At 50.5% G+C, this 15,255-nt stretch overlaps 1 protein-coding gene across 2 annotated transcripts in view; it reads right to left on the minus strand.

Moving 5' to 3' along the window:
- Kif26b (kinesin family member 26B) overlaps nucleotides 1-15,255 on the minus strand; it is a 424,022-nt gene that overhangs the window by 9,574 nt on the left and 399,193 nt on the right. For both annotated transcript variants that reach the window (XM_087906092.1, XM_085687637.2), the window contains 3 exons: nucleotides 12,373-12,535; nucleotides 8,075-11,492; nucleotides 320-522 (listed from right to left, as the gene is read on the minus strand). In XM_087906092.1, the coding sequence (XP_087762218.1) occupies nucleotides 320-522; nucleotides 8,075-11,492; nucleotides 12,373-12,535 (3,784 nt within the window). The remainder of the gene's footprint in view (nucleotides 1-319; nucleotides 523-8,074; nucleotides 11,493-12,372; nucleotides 12,536-15,255) is intronic.

The raw sequence follows: 15,255 nt of genomic DNA on the forward strand, positions 1-15,255 counted from the left end.
GACCTTGACGGACAAGACACTCAACTCCCGGGAGACTACCGAAGGCTGTTCTCACCTGGAAGGCACACGGCCCCTTAAAATGTTGGTGTTCACTGGGATGTAAAACCTCAAAACAAGAAACCAGAGAAGTCCCTCAGCCCATCAGGCAGCAGCTCAGTAACACTTAAGGTATTCAAGAGAAGGAGCATACAGAGCCTATCCCACAACCCCCTGCCACCACCCACTGCCCACACTGAGCCTGGGAAGGCTCCCCTGAGGTTCTACTCCTTAGGGCAGGACCTGCCAGGAACTGGGACCCTAGGGAAGGAAGTGGCCTCACCTTGCTGGCGCCCCCTCTGCGTCGCTGAAGTCGCTCCACATCATCAATTTCATAGACTTTAATCTCAAAAGGTTCCCCAAGCCCCCTCTGGGTGCTCCTCAGGGGGCCGTCCACCCAGCGGACCCCTGTGCTGCTGGCAGTTTTTCTCATAGGTGATGGGGTGTCGAGGGACAACGCTGGAATGAGCCTTCGCCTCTGAGAACCTAAGGCAAGAAGAGGCCACAGAGGATGCCGGTGAGTTTGACCAGAAGGGATAGCATAGGGTCATGATGAACATCCCTCATTAGCCGCAGTCAGAACGGACAACATCCACCATCAGTTTTGGTGCCACGTGTGAACTCCTCCAGCCTCCCACTACCCCTTTGGCCTCTTAACTCATCGTTTGCTTTATCCCCAGATGAACAAAATCCTTGTTTGACCTTTAGGGCTACCTCCTACCAGGCACTCCCAGCATCCCCCAGCGTATGCAGGGAAGGACATGAGCCAGGCTGGCACAACCCAAGCAGGGCTGGGTGTTCTGATGAAGTCGTAGGTGTTCCGGCTACAGGAACAATGACCTAGTGTTTGGTACTGTACCCCGAGGCCCGCTGTAAGCGATGATGTCATAAACTATCCAAGAAGCCTTCTACTCTGTGAAGAAGACTGCAAGCTGCACCCCACTCTCAGTCGTCCTTCGCTATGTGGGGGAGATGATAGGGGGGACCTCTGGCCTCACACACAATGGAGAGAGTTCTGCCATCACATGTGGAGCTTCTCCATGTAGACAAGCCTAATCTTGCCTGATGTATGCACAGCAGCTTATTAGATCCCCACATGAGATGAGACAAGTACAAAGATGGCGGGCGCTTTTCCTGAGGTCTCGGTCTTCTCTTTGTGTGGAGGTTCATGTGTGGGCACAGGTGCTCACACACATGTGGACAGGTGTGCGGTGGCCAGAGGTCACTCCTCAGTCATCATCCACCTTGGGTTTTGAGACATTGGCATGGAGCTTGCTGAGTAGACTAGGCTAGCCAGCTAACAAGGCCTAGCTATCCACTTGTCTCTGTGATCCAGCACTGAGATTACACACATCTGACTTTTTCTTTATTTTCTCTCCTCTCCCTCTCCTCCATTCCTTCCACCCTCCCTCCCTTCCTTCTTTTTCCCCTTAATGTAGGTTCTGGAGATTGAATGCAGGTCCTCATACGTTTGTGGCGAGCACTTTATTACGCCAGCTGCCTCCTTAGACCCAGAATTCCTTACTTCACACACATACGTGAAGGCCATGTATTAATAGTCATTAATTGATTGCTGGCTTGTGGCACTTTCAGGGTGTGACTGGCAGAACCACTCTGAAGAGGTTGGTCCTAGTGGCAGAAATTTAGGTCACTGGGGGAATGTACCTTTGACATATCTCAAAACACAAACTATAAATTGCCAGTAAATAGTTGGGTGATGGTAGCACACGCCTTTAATCCCAGCACTGGGAAGGCAGAGGCAGGCAGATCTCTGTGAGATCAAGGCCAGCCTGGTCTATAGCGCTAGTTCCAGGACAGGCTCCAAAGCTAGGAGAAACCCTGTCTTGAAACAAAACAAAACAAAGAAAAATTGCCAATAAATATAGAAAACTGCTTAGTCTCATCAGCCACTAGAGAAACACATGCCAAAATTATATGGAATATGATTTTACTCCAGGCAGAATGACTCCTGGAGGGTGGTGGTGAGATAGCCCAGGGTGTAGAGGTGCTGTCTACACAAGCTTGGAACATGAGTTCAGTTCCCAGAGAGAATCGACTGTGCAAAGTTATCCTCTGCCCACCACATGTGAACTGTGGCATATACGTGTACACATTCATGCACAGATGCATGCTAAGAATAAGAAAGGATTTATTTATTTATTTATTTATTTTGGTTTTTCGAGGCAGGATTTCTCTGTAGCTTTGGAGCCTGTCCTGGAACTAGTTCTTGTAGGCCAGAGATCTGCTTGCCTCTGCCTTCTGAGTACTGGGTTTAAAGGCATGCACCACTACCACTGCCCAGCAACAAATGATTTAAATTTTATTAGGTTAAATTTATTAGACTATCATTAGGAGAAAAAAAAACGTGGTGAGGATATAAATTTAAAAGGGACTCTCACAAATTATTTGTGGGAATGCAAATTAATCCTGCCATTGTGGAGAACGGTAAGGACTAGCCTAAAAAGTTAGCAATGGATCTCCTATGTGATCTCACCATTCCACTTCTAGGGATGGATCCACAGGGAGTGAATTATGCCTATGAAAGAGACACCCGTGCTCGTATTTTTGGAACACTATTTGTAACAGCTAAGACATGGAACTGAACCCAGGTCTTCTACAAAAGCAGCACAAGCTTTTAACTACTAAGCCATCTCTGCAGTCCAAAAAACTGTCTGCAGTTTTGAGAGATTCAGGGACTACCAAGAAAGGTATAAATTTCAGCCTCTGACATCAGAGAGAAGGGGCCAGAACTCTTTAACATGGATGGAGGAGGCCAAGATGCAGGGCTACCTCCTCACTGACTGTCTGTCCCTGTGCCAAGGAGCTGGGGATGTGAATGCCCTTCATGTCCCTCTCGGGACACACAGAGGGACACCTGATACAGAGTGAACATAGTGAACACTTTCTACAAAGCACACTCTGCACACTAAGAAATATTTATTTTCACAGCCCTCATCTTTACCTCGTATGATCGTGCACACATGCACTTGTGTTATGCACTCCATGAGGATTCTTTTCTATCCTCCCCTCCAGGTTCCTGCTCTCTGTCTGTCTCTCTGTATCTTTCTATCACACACACACACACACACACACACACACACACACGCGCGCGCGCGCGCGCGTGCCTCTACCCGCCCCCATCCTTCAATGCAGTGTAGGCCATGATCTATGAGACCAAGAAACATCAGCCCCAGGGGCAAAGCAAATGTCTGTCTGTTAGGGTCTAGCACCTTTATCTGGGAATAGATAAAATGATGCTTTTTTTTTTTAAAGCCTAATCAAGCCAGCTAACTTCCAGCAAGCTGTCCGGCACCCTGTGTCTGAGTTCCAGCCTCTGTGATCTGGGAACCCTGCAGTTGAGCAGCATTGAGCACCAGAAAGGCAGGAGGAAGCACATATAAATGATAATGTGCACAGTCAGACCATAGCAAGGTGAAGCCCCTTTTTTTCACCTGCCCTGACAAAGCAGGGAATATCCCTTTAAAATTGAGGTCAGTGGTAGAATATGGGAGAGGGTGTCTATCAGTATCTGAGCTAGGTGCCCTCAGACAGCCTTGGGTATCATCAGGATGACTCTGGTTGCAGAGGAATAGAGGCAGAACTGAGCAAAGTCATGGAGTGGGATGATATATTAGTTAGCTACTGCTGTGTAACAAACGATCCCAGATGCTGAAACCTCCATCATTGAACTTACATTCCTGTGAAGCCAGCTCCTGGAGTATCAGTATGAGACCATGCCCTCAATCACTCACAGGGACACTACAAGTGAGACATTGATTGCCATACCATCATGGGATGGCATCATCAGATCCTTGGCACAGGATCTGAACTCATCCACGCATACATAAAATCTTTGGGATTTTCCTCATGGTTTACCATCTCCACCTCAGAAGATGGTATTTCTAGCTTTTGCTGAACTAATTTCTTTTCTAACTACTTCTTCCAGGTTGCTGGTGGGATCTGGGGTAGTGTCAGCAACAGAAAACCACGAGAAGTAGAAACCACCAGCCAAGTAGAAGCCCTAAAGCATACTGCCCCTTCATCAGCCAGCACATGGTCAAGACATGTAGACATTCAGTGCATAAACACAACACTTGAGTTGATAACTGTCTTCCTAAGTTTGTATCACGAATGGGTCAGGTTTGGTTTAAGAAATGCCTAACTGGCTGGGCAGACATTGTTTCCCACTGGGCCAGGTTGTCTTCACTCTAATTCAGAGCTTGAGGCTACACAGTGGTGTGTTGCCTACCAGAGAGGGCTGGCTAGGAACTGTGAAGAATCAATGAAAATCTACTCTCAATCTTCTTGGGAGTTTATAATGACTTTCCATTGCTGACTATGCTCTATTGTGTGCTTTTAGTGTAGTTCTACAGAGCTCTACAGAATGTATCTGTGTGTTCTTATTACAGTTCCCATGTGCTCAAGGGGTAATGTCACCTGGCTTGACCTTTTTTAGCCTCTCACTATGCTCATTGAGAATGTGCCCCTTGAATGCACCCCACTATGTTGCAGCAAGTGGGCCATACACTTGCTGCTCCAAACCTGGGCTCCCATGATTCATTTTCTCAGCCTCCAAAGCCATCCACTCTATCTGTCTGTGTAAGGACAGGCTCTTCCCCTACAGCCGTCTTCACTTGCTTTGATTTGCAGGATCTTGCCTATGGCAGAAAGCTCCCTGTGCTGCTGGTCTGCACGATGCGCCCAGCGCGTGGCCGTATGTCTCTGTTCGCTGCTCTCTGAATATTTCACACCTCTCAGAGTTGCCTTGCACCCCACGAGGCTGCCCGACCTCCCACATCACCAGCCCTGTCTGGGAGTGGAGAGGATGCCTCATCAGTGTCCGGCAACTGCTGCAGGACAGATCCTGGGTGCCTCAGAGGCCACCATTTTGCAGGTGTGGTCCTACAGAGTGACACTCTTTAGCAGAGGTAGAACGTTTGGAAGATGGGGCAGAGTAGGGGGTCTTGGGTAGCTGGGGACACGACTTTGAATGGAATCATGGGACTGCAGCTTCTTCCTCTCTTTTTACTCCCAACCACCACTGCTTCACTGTCTACTCCTGCTGGGATGTGCTCCCTCACCACTGGTCCAAAACCAAGAAGGTCAACGGATTATGACTGAACCCAGAACATGAAATAAGCCTCTCTCCTTTCTAAGATGATCATCTCAGGCGTCAGTTTATAGTAACAAAAAACTGTCTAATGCAATAACTAAAAATGAAGTTCATGAACATGGTTTTTCTATGAAAAGAATGTCAGACTATTATTTTTAGTTTTTTAATAATATGTCCAGCATTAGTTATCAAACCCACCACTTTTCTTGTACATAAGAAAATTGAGGCCCAGAAAGGCAAAATAAAAGTCACATAGTTCATGGTCCCAAATTTAATCTTTTCCATACACCGTGCTGTAAGCCCAACCTCACGTGCTGTTCGCCATAGTGGGTCTCTAGGAAGCGGCTTGAATGGTGGTGACACACAGCGGTGTTGGATGAACTCTGCTGCTACATATACGTCACACGGGATTCGGAGAGCTCGTGGCTATTTCCCAGCAACACAATTCTAGTTCTTTCTCAGTAAGAAAACAACTAAACTGCCGCAATTCTCCGAATGCAAAGGCGATCCCAGATAAAAGATAACTGCCTTCTTTGCAATTCTAAATCCTAGACATCTCCTGTGACTGAGGACTGGCCATCTAGTTAGAAGTACCCATTGAGGAGTCTTATGGCTTTTCTTAAAGAAGTTGTCTGTGATTTATGTTGATCGCGTCTGACAGCCAGCATCTCTCTTAATAATAATCATAAATAAGCCAGACAAGGTCACCTAACCTGAAATGAGCCCATCTTCCCAGCCGTATCCATCACCGAGCCCTCGGTCTACGGTGGCTGAGCACAGAGGTCTAACGCTTGGGATACCCCGTATTAAATCCCATCTCCAGCCCCTTCCCTGGCATTTTTATGTCACACCATTTTCCTTCCATAGCTTCTAAGAGGTCCCTCGGAGGACAACGGCTACGAAGGGAACTGGCCCTGGGCAAGGACAGGTGCAGTGTCCACTGCCTTGCTCTGAGCAGTTACGTACACTTTGCTTTCTTTTCTTCATTCGCTTCCTTGCTTCAGCCCAGCGTCACAGCCAAACCAATGTATTAAGAAGCCTTGACTAGAAAGTTTAAGGCAGTGGAAGAATAAAGTAGCTGGGTAGCAACGCACTAAATTAGAAAACGGAAACACAGTCCACCGGGAAAACACAGGTGAACCCTGAAGCGAGCCTTGTGCCGTTCTCCAGGCTTTGAAGACCAACACTGAGCAAGCAGTAATAACAAGGCCTGTCAATCAAGTACTAGGAAGGCTAGCATGTTTATTTCCCATGAAGACTGGTGTTCTTAATATCTTGCTATTTTCAGTAACTAATGCCAGCGCCTTTCATGGCTCCTGGCCCCGGGGATAGGCCACAGTGGCTGCCTTGTTGCACCAAGCGCTTGTCACTTGTCACCCCGTCTTACATGGGGGTCGTCTGCAAAGCCGGAGACAGGGATGCAATAAGAGCTCAGTGTGAGCACAGCAGACTCAGAAACACACAGCCAGGAAGTGCAGATGCCACAGCGGCAGCAGCCATGACAGGGCCCGAGCCTGCCCGGAATGGAGGGCCCTCACTGCTGCCTCGTGCCTTGATCTGCAATAGCTGGACAGCTGGATGGGCCTCTCTATATCACGGCATATGGTAACGGGAAACCATAAGCTCACATTGTCCCTTGAGATGGAATTCTTTGATCCCAGGAAGACAAATGGTTTATGGTGGGCATTGATCTCAGCCCTTATGTGGACCGGTTCCTTGCAGAGCTTGGGGGTTACAGCTGGCAGGAAACAGGCAAAACCAATCCCACGGCAGGTAGTAGAGGCCCGCGGGCTGTTCCTGCAGCAGCTACCATTGAGAGAAGGCTCCGTGTCTGCCTGTCATCCCATCTCTTAATCCTGACCAGGCTGGTGGCACTGACACACATGGCAAAGGGTCAAGAAAGCTCTCGATTGCAGAGCCTGGCAGGGCATACAGGACAGTGAACAGGCTAGACAGGCCACGAGGACATTATACTCCACTGTCCTCACTCAGCAGAGGTTCAGGAGTATACATGGGGCAAATGATTTTATTTAATTAAGAAAAAATCAGAAGCTTCTGCACTAAGGAATTGATAGAAACAATTTCTTTAGCATCCAGTGAAGAATGGATGGTTTCAGGAAAGATTCTCATGGTATCTAAATTATTCTCAGTACCTTTGCCTTTGTCTCTGAATTTCCCTCCTGACTGTCCTCTGAATTCATGAACTCCATGGCACCTGGGCCACCAGCTCTGACCTTGGTCTTCTTTTTGTCCAACATAACTTGCTGTCACATGTCCACCCCAAACTCCAAGGAACCCATCAGTAGCTCAGATGTCAGGTACCTTCTGATGGCATACTCTGGACATGGCAGAGAGTTGCCCTACAAGCAGGTGGGCAGGACAGCATGGACACCTACTGCCTATCACTTAGGGAGGGACACTACAGGAAACTATGACTGCCATGAGTGTGTTTTGGGTGCCAGTGGAGACTAGCCCTCTTCCACCCCCGTTCGATGAAATGACGTGCCCCGTATCTCCATGAGGGGGATCTGTAGGGTCTTGGAGGCCACCAGCCTCACATTCAGCCTTCTGTAGTCAGAAGGGCAGGGGCTCTGACCCCTCAGAAGGCTCTAGAGGGCGGTATTCTCGGCCTTTGAGTAGAAACGCGTGCACGTGAAGGCAGATGTGACGGAAAACAGAACAAGCAAGAATGAGCTCCCTCCTGACACCCCCACAGCTAGTATCCCCAGTACTCAGGCCTTCAGGAAAGTCTCTGGGGATTGTGTCCTCAGTAAAGGTCCCAGGTGGCAGGACACTGAGGAAAGGGAGCCCAGGACTCCAGCTCCAGTACCTGGACACACTCCCATGACTGGTCAAGAGCAAGGGAGATGAACCTTGCTTCCATCCCAGATGCCTCTGTCCTCCTAGCCCATGCCTGGCACCTACCTGAATTGGATCGCTTCTTTGGGGTCTTGAGGCTCCTGCACCTCCCTCCGACGGAGCTGCTGTTCTCACTCATGGAGTCCTGGGCGGAGGATGCGCTGCCGGTGGCCTCGCTGTCCCGTATCATACTCTCATAGCCACTGCTGCCGCCGCTGTGGTAGAACAAGGCCGTCTTCCCCATGGCAGGCGGCAGCTCCCCGCTCAGGACGCTGCTGTTGTCACTGCCATGCCCGCTGCTGCAGCGGTGAGGCTTCCGGGGAGGGGTGATCTTGCTGTAGGGTGAGGGCAGAAGGTGGGCAGCTGCAGGCTTGTCCTCCGCGGGAACGCCACTGGGCTCCTCTGCCTCTGCCCGCAGCTGTGCGCCCCTCGGGCCCGCACTGCCCTGCAGCAGCTCGGAAATGCGCCCATTGACGGCTCTCAGGGGCAGTTTGGAAGCCAGCCCAGAGCCCCGGTTTCTGCTGAGCGACTGTGTGGACCAGGACATGTGCTTCCCACTGGGTGGCAGGTTGGAGCTCTGGCCCACAGACTGTGGCAGGGACTTGGTAGAGAAGCTGAGGGTTTTGGTGGTTGAGGTGGACAGGCTGCGGGATTTGGGACTGGCCAGCAGGAGCTTGCTCACTGCCGAGATCTTAGACTGGCTGGCCTTGGGAGAGGCCCCTGCAGGCTGGGTGATGCCACAGCTGGGTGGTGAGGCCCCTGTACTGCGACCCAAGCTCCTGCCAGTGCGAGGCATGGTACTATCTTTGCCCGCATGCATGCGGGAGCTCACGGATGACAGACTTTCCGCCCTTTCCAGGGACAAGCATTCATAGTGGCTGACTGTTGTCCTGCCAAGAGAGTTGGTTCTGCTGGCCAGCTGCTCCAGCTTGGCGCTGAAGAGCTTACTGCTGCTACTGGCATCCTTGGTCTTGCTGTTGGACTCATCAGGGAAGCCAGCCAAGAAGGTAGCCGGCTGGTTCAGTGGGCTGCCGGTGCTGCTGCTGCTGCTGCCACTGTGTTGAGGGCTGGCCCTGTTCTTCTGATCCAAGCTAGATTTGCGGACAGGAGGCAGAGGCGGTGTCCCTTTGGGCCGTGCCAAGACACAATGCTTGGGTGATGCTACCTTCCTCTCCAGTGTTGTCTTCGAGGACTGGATACCCAGAGCCCCGCTGAAGCCATTGCTGTCCGCCAGGCAATGGTAGAAGCTGTCCAACGCCTCATGCCTGTCAGCTTTCTGAAATGCCCTTGGGAGGCTGCTTGACTTGAGGTTTTTGTTGGAATGGATGGGACTTTGGGTCCCCAGGCCAGGCAGGGCCATCTCACAGCCATCTACAACTCTCCTGATGTTGTCAGTCACCTGCAAGGTGGATGCCTCTCCGCTGCTGCTGATGAGCCTGTCACTGGAGCTGGGCCTGCCATTCGGCTCCTGTTCTGACTTACCTTCAGTCGTCAGGGAGCTTGTGACGGCCTCGCCCCTCACCCCTTCCTCACCCGGGTAAACGCTCTCCTTTTTTACCTCTTCTTCTCGTTTTAGCCAGGGATCCTCAAACTTCATCTCTCTCCTTGCATTGGCTTCCTTGCTTTCCTGGGACTGAGCTGTTTTGGGGGCTTCCTTTGGGGTGGCAATGGAGGACTCAGACTCTTGCACATTTCGGGGGCTCATGGCAATGCAGGGGTAGACCGTGATATTGGTCTTCATGGGGATGTAGCCTTCACAGCTGCTCAGGTTGGCCGTGTTGGAGATGGTGACCATGGCCTTGCCCAGGGTGGAGATTTTGCAGCCTTTGATGGGAGTGGCTTTGTTGACAGATTCTTCCCCTGTCTCAGACAAGATGAGTAGATTGTCAGGGCCCACCTCGGGCTTCTCTCTGCATACCACAGCGGTGTTCTGGATGGTGTTGACGAATTCCGTGACTGGGGGTTCTGCCATGGCTTCCCCATGCCCGAAGCATGTCTGCGCTATGAAGCTGTGGCAAGACTGCTCACCATCGCTGCCTGTGCTCATCTCACTTAGCCAGGAACTGATGGAAGAACGCCGGCTGCCTGCTTCCCGCGTCTTCTCATCCAGGCCCAGCTTGGGGAGCGGCAGGAACTGCGTGATGCTCACCTCCGAGACGGGGGCCATGCTGGAGTAACATTCCAGGTCTTCACTGATGCTGCTGATGATGCTGACAGGCCGGGAGCCTGAGGCCAGGGCCTGTACGGAGCAGTCGCTGTTGAAGCTGATGATGCTGGTGGGGCGGCCACTGTCAAGCACCCCACTGATGGTCAGCTCCTCCACCAGTGTAAACACCAGCTCATCCTCCCCGTTCAGTTCCAGTGGCTGCTGCACGGTCACCATCGTGGTGCTCAGAATCTCTTTCTTGGAGTCTGCAGGAGGACCTTCCTGGTGCCCATCTTCAACCAGGGTTCCAGGAAATCCTTCACTCCCAGAAGACATGGATTTCTTCAAAACCTGGGGACTCATTCCAACCGGGGGAGTACGGACGTCAGGCTGAAGCAAGGACTCGCTGGAGGCCATGCCAGAGTCTTTGCTCAGGGAAGGTGGTGGGGCTGAGGAAGGCAGGACCCCCTTCTGGGTGTAAACTTTGCATCTCTGGGAGGGAGAGCTGGGGGGTTTGTACTCTGAGGTCTTGGACAAACTGGCAACACCTAGCCGTGGGGAGCCCATGGGTCTGGGCTTGCCCTCCACAAAGCCACATGAGTTCAGACTCTCCCGGCTGCTCTGGAGACTGGGGCTCTGTGTGAGCTGGGAGGTACTGTGCTGGCTACTGCTGCCCGGGATGCTCCGAGGTGAGGCGGGACTAGGGCTGCCGCTCCTTGTCACAGTGGGCACAGGGGACCGTCTCTGCTGCACCTTGGAGGCTGGAAGCTCTGTGCTTTCCCTGTCGGTGGGCAGCTGGCCATTGTCTGAGCCGTTATCTTCCCTATCAGACTCAGAGAGTGTATCTGGTCCTGCTGCTTGGCTTAAGGAAGCACATCTACCTGCCTGCTCCGGCCCGAACTGGATGGGCAGCTCTTCGAAGGGAAACTTGCTGGGCTCCTCACTGCCGTCAATGCAATCTAGTCTTTCCTGCAGCTCAGCAAAGGTATTGCACTTCAGACAGTCCCTTTCCGACTTGTTAGTTGCAGCCTCTGTTGCCTCCACAGGGCGGCTGTCACCCCTAGTCTTCTGTAGGGCCGGCACAATGGGCACAAAGTCTGGGGGGCCCTCGTTGTCAGTAAGCTCCTTGTCAGACAGGGCCGTGCCGTTGGGCCCGATGTAGATGACAGTGTCGCAGGACTGCTCGCTGCTGGAGGAGTAGTCAGGGTCACTGGACAGCGGGGCGAGGGGGAATTCAGGATCCACCGAAGCCCGGGCATGGAAGGGTCTCAGCTGGGTAGGCCTGCGCATTCTGCCCTCCTCACAGGAGCTTTCTCCCCCCGAGGAACTCGATGTGTACTGCAGTGTGGGCAAGAGAATCATTAATGGGGAGTTCTCTCAAGACAGCCCTCCCTTCTAGGGAGCCTGTGCCATATGGCAGGTGCAAGCTGCTAACTAGCCCTAGGTTCTTGAAGATCTGCCTGTGGAGGGGCCAGTAGTCACTGGGCTGTGCCAGGACACCTTCCAGTCTCATCCCATGGGTCTGTGTCCCATTTGTACAATGGTGAATTAGCTTGCTTGGGAAAGGTGGTGACCTATCCAGGCACCACCTAACTTCCTCAAGTCTATTCCCCTGCCTCAGACCACTGACCATGAAGACTTACTTGCCTTGTATATACATAAAAAGAATACACAAAGGAGAAAGTCCCAAGCATCACTAGTTGGCCCATAATGTTTTTTTCAAGCTGTCCTGGCTTTGCTTCTGCAAAGGAAGCGAACCTACCAACATCTATCAACTCAGCACAATGCAGAATCCAGCAGATTAATGTGAGAACCCACAGCCTGAAGGCTCCTGAACATTTAGGGGTAGCAGAACCATATAAGTGGGCATTAACCATCCTCTCTGGAGGCAGCTCACCGAATGCAGCCCTCACCCATGTAGGGTCACGGAGAAGACTGGTTCCTTCCTGCCCCTCAAACATTTTTCATCTTGCAAAGGCAATCTATTAAAATAGTCCCTATCAGGAGTCAGGGTGGATAACCCAGGACAGCATCAACCATGAAAAGGAGACTCAGCTTTCTCCTGTGTTGGTCAGAAGGCTTTTCTCTTCTGAGACGCTGGCTGCAGCTGCCACATTTGCACAGTCCCTGGCGCTCAGAGACCGGTGGTGCTGATGGACTTTTCGTGATTCTCTTCCTATCCCCAACATATTCCCCCTCCCACAGAAGAGCCCCTTACCTTAGTCTTCTTCTTCTTCATTCTCAAGACCCTTGATGCAATCTGGATGGTGGACAGGGTCTCCGCGTAGCTGCCGGCTGCGGCCGAGATGTGTGCGATCATGGTAGTGCGACAGTTCACGTTCCCCAGAGACTCTCTCAGGAGCATGGTGAGCTTGCTCTCCCTGCCAAACAAAGTGGATTAAGGCTGCATTAGAGGGCCATGCCTCATGCTGGCTGTCAGGGCAGGACTTCAGGTTTGCGCGTGGCTATTTGGTTGTGGGTGGTGGTTTTCTTCCTTTTTTTTTTTTTAATGGCATACTAATTAGCATTGCTTTGCAGCATGGGGCTATTTGTAGTTGGCAGCTGAGCAAGTGCTTCTAACTCCAAGGATGGGATTCATGCAAACACCTCCCTTGGCACTTCTGTCCTGGCCATGATGGGCTGTTCTAGTGTGTCTGTTGTGTGCATCTGACATCGCACATAATGAGGCCTGGGAATAGAAACAGGGAGAGGGGATCAGGAGAAAATGGCTTTGTGACCAGTGATCTGGCATGCTATCTGCACACACAGTCCTTTGTAGCAAGTTTCTGCACACTGGCAATCCCTATAATGGAAAATGATGCTATGAACTTGCACGGAAGTCCCAAGAGTTTCTAATACATACAAAATCCCCTCTATAGCAGAGTGGCATGCTACAGTCATTGCCTCTCAACTCTGCTATTTGTGCCCAGTATCACTGAAGGGAAAGACATCGGTATTCGCGATAAGTAGAGAAATGCAGACACAGCCCAAATAGTCACTTAGCAACAGCAGAACTTTCTAGAAAGGTTTCCTCTGGGAACTTGGCAGTTGCTATGTGGAACCACTATCTTGGTTAGTGATAACAAGGCCCAGGGCATTCCAGAGGCTTTCTAGGCTCTTTAAGAATTGACCGGAAGGAATGGCTTGTGTTTTTCCATTCCTGTACTTACTCCAGCGAGATCCTGCCCTGCTCCCTGAATCCTCCCCATGCATGATCTCTCACTAGGTGAAATGCCATTTTATCCCTAGAGCACGCCCTCTGGAAGGCCGGGGCGATCTCTGGGTTTCCTATGGCTGTGTTTCCTATTCAGATGGGTGGGGTCCTCCTCAAGACCATGTCCCTGCAGAATTCCCTAGAGAGGGACCATTCAGCTCAGCAGACTGTGTGGAAAGCGGGCCACTGCCAGCACAAAACGTTTTATTTTATTTATTTTTTCCATAGGACTTAAATCTGGCTTCAGGAAGAGAGATGGTGGCACAATCATTTCTTTTCATACCTGGGACCAATTAAGTTGTTCATTTGGGAATAATAGGTTGCCACATTCCAGCTCCAGACAATTTATAAATAAAACAGGGCAAAATGAACAGGGATAGGAGCTGTGAAAGAAGGGGGCTTGGGGGAGTATCTGACCACATTTAACGTCCTTCAAAGGATACCACTCAGGAATGTCACAGGAGGGAGGTTGAGGCCCAGTCCTAACAGACACGTAGCCGAGATGGTGTACCTGAGTGAACCACAGGAAGGGGAAGATAGATTCCACTTGGGCTAGGATGTGACCATATGTAGTCAACTCTGAGAGTTCATGGCAGCGACACACTATAAAGTCCCACGGGACACTGATAGGTTACCTTGTTTTAAGCAAAGTTTCTATTGAAAAGCACCTTATTTAATATCTGATTTTTAATAAATAATGATGTACATACAATATGTCTTTATGATAAAATACTATCAGGAGTGTTAAACAATTCCCTGGCCCTGAGACATATGACAGCAGATGTCTGATGTCAGTCTCCCGGAGCTCTGCCCAGGGTTCTCCTCTTTAACTGCTCAGCAGCGGAGGAGTCTACAGATCCAGCCTCTTCGCCTTTTCATAGCTTCATCAGGACCTGTAGATGTGCCCTGCACCATCTCAGGAGAGGCTTCACCTAGAGTGGGCACATTCCTCTTTCTCTCTGGCTACATCATACTATTGATGCATTGACATTGGACTTGCAGCCAAAAGCACATTAACTCATACCTGAATGAAGCTTCTCTAAATCCCCTATTTTCTCCACAAGGCACCGTGCACCCTCTTTGTGCTCCATTCTATCAGAAAGCACTTCAGTGACAGGCTGGAGAATCATTTGAAACAGTGGAATTGAGCTGGAGACATGGCTCAGAGATTAAGAGCACTGACTGTTCTTCCAGAGGTCCTGAGTTCAATTCCCAGCAACCACATGGTGGTTGACAGCCATCTATAATGAGATCTGGTCCCTCTTCTGGCATGCAGGCACACATAAAGGCAGAGTGTTGTATACATAATAAATACATAAGTCTTTTAGACGAAAGTGAAATCATGGATAGAAAGCACAAAACATTCAAAAACATAGAAGGTAGCATTCACCCTGTGACATCTCAGTGGGGAACACAAGCGTCAGGGTCTCAAAAATTTCCCCCACCTTGTGCATAATTCTTAAGTCACCATGAAAAACACCAGGAATATTGACTTGGAGATTGCAAAGAAATGTTATCAAGTAGGCAATGTGCAACTATGGAATCTACAAATGTCCCCCCAGATGACTAAACTATGAAGTTCCTTGTGGGAAGTCTTGCTAATCAATGCACATGACCAAAGGCACACGCTCCCGGCTCTCCATAAGACTCTGTGTCAGGGAAAGATCCCAAGTCAAATAGCATGATACAGTATTCCACCACTGCTGTCCCGTGCTCCACATCATCCACATGTGGGATACAGCTGTAGATAAATATCTGTGGCTTTTTAAAAAAGAGTCCATATGGCTGGAGAAAGCCATGACGTGTATGTTGCTTGGCAATCGATATCTTTGCAATCTTGTGGAAAGAAAGTCAGCAGAACTGCTAGCCAGACTGGCACGGGTCTCT

Source organism: Myodes glareolus, chromosome 5 (genome assembly GCF_982192425.1).
Source record: "Myodes glareolus chromosome 5, mMyoGla1.1, whole genome shotgun sequence".
Classification (NCBI taxonomy): domain Eukaryota; kingdom Metazoa; phylum Chordata; class Mammalia; order Rodentia; family Cricetidae; genus Myodes; species Myodes glareolus.